At 46.4% G+C, this 8,479-nt stretch overlaps 1 protein-coding gene across 1 annotated transcript; it reads right to left on the reverse strand.

Moving 5' to 3' along the window:
• Positions 1-3,564: 3,564 nt before the first annotated feature.
• Positions 3,565-7,248, reverse strand: LOC125522420 (galactan beta-1,4-galactosyltransferase GALS1-like). The gene is made up of 2 exons (XM_048687485.1): positions 5,711-7,248; positions 3,565-4,180 (listed from the first exon to the last, which is right to left on the reverse strand). The coding sequence occupies exons 1-2, from the start codon at positions 6,895-6,897 to the stop codon at positions 3,835-3,837; spliced, it is 1,533 nt and encodes a 510-aa protein (XP_048543442.1). The 5' UTR covers positions 6,898-7,248; the 3' UTR covers positions 3,565-3,834.
• Positions 7,249-8,479: the final 1,231 nt, after the last annotated feature.

Raw genomic sequence — 8,479 nt, forward strand, 5'->3', positions numbered from 1 at the left:
TAGAATCAATAAATTTGGGTTGAATACTCTACCCTCGAAAATTGCTGCGATCCCCTATACTTGTGGGTTATCACAAGCCAATTGTTAGGAGAGTTAATGTGTGATTTAATTCCTTATACCATGAGAGTGTCATGGTCACTTCTTACCATACGATGGCCTTTAGGGTTGCTCAAATGTCATCTGTAACACGATGATCAATAACGACAACTTACAGGTTCATCGAAAAGTTTGACAAGTGGCTAGATAGCTCAAGAGTGGGATTTGCTCCTCTGACGATGGAGAGATATTCTTAGAGCCCTCTCGATGTGACGACATCCATTATCGTCTGGCCAGACACATGTGACTAGGTCATGGGGATGCAGGAACATGTCAACGAGAAAGAAAAACAAAAGCGATAACGAGGAGATCGGTATAGTGAGCATGAGAATGACTCAAGAGGATACCGACATATCTCACCTCGATTTTTTAAAGTATCGCAAAGCAAAGGGAATAGCACATGATGTCCAAGGGTTCACTCGAATGTCATTCGTGTATTCATAGGGACCAATATGGATGTCCACGCTTTTCCGCAATTGATCATTGAACGAAAGGGGTTTTGTTCAAGTCTATGTTTTACCAAACCTACAGGGTCACAAGCTTAAGGGAATCACGATCTGCTGAGTGTTAGTGGGGAAAGAGTTATGAGAAAATATTTATGAAATAGTTTCATTAATATTCAAAGTAGTTCCAAGAGGAACAGAAAGCGTTTCGGAGTTACCGGAAAGGTTTCTGGGTTTACCAAGTAATACCGGCAATTGATATATAGGTGGAAATTGTTTCCAAGGACTTCAATATAAATTATAAAGGGCTCTAATATGATTAGGAGGCCCCTGGAATTTATTCATAGTCAATGGGCTAAAGAAAATAAGAAAATGCCTATTAGGGGAGAGTTAATGGGCCCTAAGGCCCATTAGTGGAGGCGCCCAAGAGGGAGGCCCAATTGAGGAGGTGGAGTTGGACTCCACCAGCCCGTAGGCCGGTACAAGGGGAGGGAAATCCCTCCCCAAGTTGGACACCCCTTCATCTCCCTTCAACCTATATATACTAGAGGATTTTTTTTACCTTTAGAGGCACAAGTTTTGGAGCCTGCTCTAGTTCTCTAGTTTTAGTTCTAATTAATCAAATTAGAGCTAGATCTAAGCCTCTCCAATCGTCATTATTATAAGCCCAGTGTGGTTCTAATCTTCTCCCTCTAATTCTTCGGCGGTGATTAGCTCTGGCCTCTGGATGACAAAGCACTGCCGAATCATGGAGATCGCACACTTGCAAACTGTGGAGAGGCCGTGCTTTCGGTCATCCATTCGAGGGATCGTTCGTGAACAGTTTGAGGGATTTCAAATACGATCTGTGCTAACTCTTCTTATTCTGCTGCAACTTGGAGTTGGTAACAATCCGATCTAAACCGTAATTGCATCATCACAGTGTTCCTGGTTGATTGTAGGATGCTTTTTTTTGTTTTCTACTACATTTCTCCACAGTGGTATCAGAGCCAACACATATGACACTTATCATTTGAATTATTTTATGAGGCCTTATTAAATAATAAAATAAAAATGGATGTCTGCATCCTCGATGCAGAGGCCAGGGTAATACTTCTTTTCAAAAAAAGAAAAAAAATATCTTAGCATACTCGGATGCAATTTTGTAACAACTATAGTTAATTGTCAAAGTTTGCTTGCAATATGATGGTATATACATGTCGCCAACAGTGACTAATGGAGTACAATAGCTATTCTGGTGGGCAGCTTGTCACCGTTGTTGTTGGTCCGACTATAATCCAAACTGGTCATATCAAGTTCGCAAATTTGAAAAAAGTTATTAAGACTTAAAAAATGTTCGTCAATTCAAAAAAAAAACAAGCATTAAAAAACAATTATTTGATAAAATGGTCACGGATTAAAAAAATCACAAAACCAAAAAAATCTGCATATTTGAAAATAGTTCACGAATTAAAAAAGTTCATGAATTAGAAAAATGTTCGCGAGTTTTGAGAAACTTCATGAATTAAAAAAATCATAAAAAGGGGAAAACAATTTCTTTTTAAAAGAGAGAAAGAAGTAGAAGAAGGAAGAATGAAAAAAAATGAAACTGTTAATAGAAAACCAGAAAACCGGCTTCCCAAAACAGAAAAAACCACTATGAACCTCATTGAAGAAAACCAGCAGAACCCTCCGTAGCGAGCGCTACTGGTCCACCCCGAGTAATGCTACACACAGGTTAATGGATGTAATTTTACTCAAGTAGGACGGGACCCGCTAGTTAAATTCGGGGGTGGCCAATTAGATTAGGGCACGTTCTTCAGCCCGTGAACTCTCCTGAAACATGCTTGTGAGTCTAGAATTATTGGGGCCACCCAGTTCCTGCTCCCCGTGGGGGATTCGCCCGTGGGAGCTCCTAGTCAGCGCCTTTGGCGCCGGCTAAGGAAATTAGCCGTTCACGCGCGTCTGGGCTGGCCCAAAATAGTCCGCCGCTCGCTCGCCTCGCTACACTCACAAGGGATCATTGTCGGTCACTAAAAAAACGAGGATCATTGTCCTCTTTCTCCTGTTCGCTAACTAGTTTAATTTGAAAAATTCGTGCACTAAAAAAATGAATCACAAATTCAAAAAATGATTTCAAAAAATCGAAAAAATTCATAATTTTAAAAGTGTTCACGGATTTTTGAAAATAAGTTCATCGAATTTGAAAAAAGTTCATCAAATTCAAGATAAGTTCATCGATTTTGAATTTTTTGTATCAATTTTAAAAAAAGTTCATTGAATTTGGAAAAAAGTTCATCAATCCGAAGAAAGGTTCATTGATTTGAAAAAAGTTCACCAAATTTGAAAAAAGTTCATCAATCTGAAAAATAGTTAACTGAATCTGGAAAAAAATGGTCATTGACTTGAAACAAAGTTCATTGAATTTGGGAAAAGTTCGTTGATTTGAAAAAAAAAGTACATAGAATTTGAAATAAAATATCAATTTTCAAAAAAAATCCATATATTTTGCGGAAAAACTTCATCGAACCAGGAAGAGAAAATGAAAAAGGGGAAAAGGAAAAAAAATAAAAAGTATAAGGAAGAAAAGAACTAGAAAGATGTACATAAACATACGAGGTTGTGTGGCCGGGTGGTCACTGCACTGTAAAATGGCCTGTAAGCGCCTTCGCCTGTAGCGCTTGGTACGGGCGACACATAGAGCGTCCCACAGGAAATCACGCTCATGGGGTAGCCCAGCTACGGGTGTTCGGTGTATGAACTTGATTCAGCTCACATGACACAGTACAGAGTACACCAGACCAGATCTTGATTCCTATGCTTCGCTACTGCTCCATCCAGGACTTCAGCAATCAGCACTAGGGTACAGTTAGAAACACTCTTGTCTCTAGCCTACAGGGTGCAAGATCCATGGCACCTTGCCCTTACCTTATGGTACACTCAGGAATCATACCAGAAGAATTCTTGACAACTCCAAATGTGTCAACCTCTCCACATGCAGGAATGTTGCTGCGAGAGCTTATAAATTAAACTAGTACAAAAATCAGGCACTCAACACTGCTGTTTATTGAGATGAGAAGAATCTGATAATGTCCAACAGTCTGTCTACATAAATCTATAAGAAGACATCAAAGATGAGCTTAAAGAACAACAAAGAAGAACGAAAGGAAATGCGTCGAATTGACGCCGGAGCCAAGAATGCTGAGAACCAAAACTTTACACTAGTTGCAGACTGGGTTTAGTGGCACAGATGGAGACCAAGGTACCCCCAAAGAACAGCATTATGTATGTACCATACTAGGTCTTCCTCCAGATGCTATGAATAGACCACGCCAACTGTGTCCTCCTCGAAGCGCTTGATATCACCCGCCAAACGCTTCATGTTATCGTCGTAGACGAACGGTACCTCCTCAGACATTACCTTGCTGCCATTGGTGGGTTTCGGCACAAACTCCCGGCAAGGCTCCTCCATGACATTGATCGTGTTGTGATAATGGTAGTATCTGATCAAGCTTTCGGTTTTGTGGGTCGTCCTCCCGTACACATTTTGCGACATGTGCACACCAGTGGAGTATGCATGCCTTGCTTGAATGGCGTATTTGCGATCCCGCCTGACTCCGGTGATCGAATTACGGAAAACAAGTTTTTCAAACCCCCACTGCCTGAAGACCAATCACATATAAATGTGTTAGTATGGAAAAGTCTGCTAGACAGATCGCGCATGTGCACGCGTTCGCGTGCACAAAGTAAATACGCTGAAATAAATTAAAAGAAGTGATGCACCTACTTTTAGCTTATCAAATGGAGACCATAATCCTAACTCAAACACTAAAAACAGCCAGTGTCAGTTGTGTTTCATTCATTTACATTATCGTAAGATAAAATATTCACATAAGCTGAGTAGGCCATGTAAATATCTAGGTTCTTAACAATTACTACAGCAACGAGGCCAGGGGTCTTTCCTCCTCCTCCAAAAAAAAACACTCAGGTTGCACACAGAGTAGCATTGGTACAAAATTATAGGCCCCTCCTAGTGAAGAAACAAACTGATGGGCAAAGCATGATTAGGTTAATTAACGTCTGATGTCAACACAAAGCTTTTTTACTAGCATAGAATAGAGTATCAGCAATCTGGAAGAAATCTAGAAGCAAACCTATTATGCAAAGATACTTTCAGATTGGGTCACGACATAAATGGTGGCAAACACTTTTTCTTGGGTTAACTACTAAAAATAATGTCTTGTTGCCAACTACTGTACTCAGAAATGGACAAGCTGCAGCTTAGTTCATGATAAAACAAACCATCATCACTGATGAAAAATATCACTTTCTGCTCTGAACATGCCATGGGCAGATGCAGGACGAACTAATTGATGAATATTTGCCTTCTCATGGAGAATCATGCATTGTCAACCTGATCGTTGTTTTGTTATAGGCTCGGAACATCTACAGCCAATTTCACCCAAGGTTTTCTAAATGTGAAATTAGACAGTCAAGATCACATCCAAAGTAGAGTCCCCATTTAGGAGTCAGGACTAGCCAAAGCTGGTTGCTCCTGATGTCCTTTCATTTGTGCAGGATGCTGGTTTCACCGATGTAATAGGCTGATTGACTCTCATCGCCATGAGAATGCAACTATTCATCAACTATTTGCTTAAAGATTTACACTTGTTTCTTTTCGGAACAAAAAAACAATTGTTTATGTAGTGACTCTACCCCCGAAACAAAAGATGCACAATTATGCACAATTTTAGGTTCACACTCAGAAAACAAAAGAGTAACTCAGGAAAGTAGCCCCAAGCTAGCCAGCAGTATTTGATGTAGGGCTGAGCTAAATCCAGAAAATCCCGCAATGGACCAAGGTCAAACTGCCTTCAACTTATAGTAAGGAAAGGAACAAAACAGTGGCACTGCCCAAAATCAACCTAACGCATAGACTAGTGTGACTCACAACCTAGGTTCTTGAAGCATGTGTGCTGATGAAAAGCAAATGGACAGTGACTGGAGGTACATTGCAAGTTCTGCGGACACTCACTGGATTCCAGGAACGCTACGCGGTAAACAAGGATATCTTGCCCCGATTGCAGTATTGTATTGCACGAATCTTTGTTGGATTTCAACGGGAATATCAACAGGCATAAACAATTGCAGCAACAGGCATAGAGAAGGCTAGAGCAGGGAAGAAAGCAGACCTCGAGTAGGCCTTGGTCGGATCCTCCACGCAGAGCTTGCTGGACATGGGGTTCTGCTCAATGGTGAACTGCGTGTACCGCTCGAGCTGGCCGAGCACCTCCTCCAGCGACCGTCCGTCGGGGAGGTAGATGTACTCGTCGACGTCGAAGAAGAAGGTCCAGTTCGCCGCGTGGCGGTGCCGGTGGAGGCAATCGTTCACCACCATGAACTGGTTGTAGTAGTACCCGTCGTACTCTGCTTGCGCCCTGATGTCCTGGAGAGTGACCCGGCCGGCCCTCACCCACGGATCCAGAACCGCCCTGACCGCCGGGCTGACGCCGCCGGCGTCATGGAGAACAAAGTGCGACCTTGGGCCGAAGAAATGCGCGTGGTAGGCCAGCCACTCCCGCATCCGCGGGGCGCTGATGTTGCCGTAGAGCGAGGAGCCGCAGTAGAAGTACTCGTAGGGGAACGGCGGCTGGAAGCGGGACCCGTCGTAGGACCCCGGCGCCTCCTCGAGCGCGACGAAGCGCTCGTACCGGCGGGAGGAGGTGGAGTAATAGGCGTGGACGAGGAGCTTTCCCCCGCGGTTGCCGGCGTTGGGGTTGGTCGGGAACGTGCAGTTGACGACGACGGTGGTGTAGACGCGGCCGTAGCCCCAGTCGGGCAGCATCTTGTACGCCTTGGTCCGGACGGGCCTCGGCGGCGGGCCGCCCGCCGGGTCCGGGTTGGGGAGCCACTCGCACTTGAAGTAAGGGGTGCTGAAGACGTGCGCCGGCTTGGACGCCAGCCCCACGATGGCGAATGTGCGCGGCCCGCCCCGGTACGCGCCCATCTGGACGAACAGCGCCGCCGCGCTGCCGTACGGCCGGAGCTCCCGCTTGTTGGGGTCCCGTGGCCGGGATGGCAAGGTTGACGCCTTTGTCGCGCTGGCGGCGGCGGCCGGTGCGGCTCTGTCGGCTGTGGAGTTGGAGAAGGATACTGCGGTGGTGGCGGCGGTGGCAGCGGTAGATGGGGGAGGGATGAGGGGACAGGAGGAGCGGGTGATGGCGAGGATTGGCTGGTACGGGTGGAACTGCCAGAGCGCCATGATGAGGGCGAAGAGCACGAGGGAGGCGCCGAAGGATTTGATGTCGAGGCAGGAGATGCCGAACGCGCCACCGCCAATGCCGCCGCCAGCGTCTTTCCTCACGGCGGCGGACTTCATCGGTGGAGCGGTTGTGTGCCCGACGCGCTCTGGCTCGATCTGCTCTGCTTTTCGAGTGAAGTGTGCGGAGCGGTCAGTGGAGCAGGAGTGTTGCCACAGCTTTTTCCTCGTTTCTTGGGGAGCAGCTTGATCTATGGAAGGAAATGCTGAAGCAACCAAGCTGGGAAGGGGGCAGGCAGATCGATGGGCTGTGCGAGATGATGGGGAGAGTGAAGTGGGGGATGGGGGAGTGGAGAAATCGGCGGAAGAATTGGGGAAGAAGAGTGAGAGGGTGGTGAGGCGGAGCGAGGCTGTGTGGCTATGTGGGTATGGGATTGATTCCTCACTCCCTTCCCTTTGGACTTTGGGGCTTTGTGGGTGTGGGACTGGCACTGTAGCCGGTGGGTGGCCTTGTAGCGTTCTACGGACAAAACAGTGAGGAGTTTTTTTTTTTGGACTTTGGGGCTTCGTGGGTGTGGGACTCGCACTAGTCCTGGCCATCTCCGGCCTGGCCCTGTCGGCCCACCCAGGCCCGGCAGTAAAATCTAGGGCCTAGGCCCAATGGGCTTGTTCATGGGCTGGGCTTGGGCCTGAGTTTTGAGCCCATCGGCAGGGCCTGGACGGGCTTGGGCTTGGCATATTGGCATTTTAAGGAAGAGGCTCGGCCCACGGCCCTAAGCCCTAAGAGCTTTTCAGGTCTTTTTACAAGATGGGCCAGGCTTGGGTTTGAAAAATAGGCCCGATGGTAGGGCCTGGGCCTTAGTTTTCTGTCGTGGGCTTTTTAAGGCCCGGCCCAAGCTCGGCCCGGCCCATGGCCAGGTATAACTGGCACTGTAGCCGGTGTGTGGCCTTGTAGGGTTCTACAGACAAAACAAAATAGTGAGGAGTTTTTTTCAATAAAGGATGAATTTTATTTATTACTCCTTTGTCCTAAAATAAGTGTGAAGGTTAAGACGTACTTAAAATGGAGCATAAAGCAAGAGGATACATATACTAAAAGCATACACCCTCCACAACGCCACACGGGCAACGATGTTTTTCAACAACAACGCCTTCAAAAAGGGAGCGACGCTGATTCCGTCACCAGATCCAACCATCAAGGCAAGAATCTAGGTTTTCATCCAGAAGAACCATTCCGAACATATCCGAGCAATGCCTTTAATAATGTAATGACGCGAAAAAAGTGTCATGTCATAATCAACTCACATTCGACCTAGGTTTTCACCTTGGAGCTCGAAACCGGGTGCACGTAGCACCACCTCGAAGTCACGCATGCGTCGTCGCCACCACTTTTCCATGATCACAGGAGCTACATGCAATGTGCGACTGCTGCCGCTCGACAACCATCCCTCTATGTCAAGACTTTGGCCATAGTTCACATCTCATCGTCGATATCAACCACCAGACATAAAGAGATCAACCCTCTTCGAAGACCTTTTGGTGACCACCGCTGTCATGGAGCAGTAGGAGGTCGTTGTAGTACAATCTACAACCACCACCATTCGACCGACCGGGGTTGGATCATCACCACCATCATCGTTCATCCGCGGGAGATCGTTGTAGCCATGTTGCGGAGGAGGACGATGCACCACCACTCGTGGCT

This window comes from Triticum urartu, chromosome 7 (genome assembly GCF_003073215.2).
Source record: "Triticum urartu cultivar G1812 chromosome 7, Tu2.1, whole genome shotgun sequence".
NCBI lineage: Eukaryota > Viridiplantae > Streptophyta > Magnoliopsida > Poales > Poaceae > Triticum > Triticum urartu.

What these genes read in the sequence shown, in the direction of transcription:
- LOC125522420 (XM_048687485.1), bottom strand. Translation starts at nt 6,897, where the DNA reads ATGAAGTCCGCCGCCGTGAGGAAAGACGCTGGCGGCGGCATTGGCGGT. An exon ending in CCGACCAAGGCCTACTCGAG is followed by an intron (nt 4,181 to 5,710) that starts GTCTGCTTTCTT and finishes ATTGGTCTTCAG; the next exon opens with GCAGTGGGGGTTTGAAAAAC.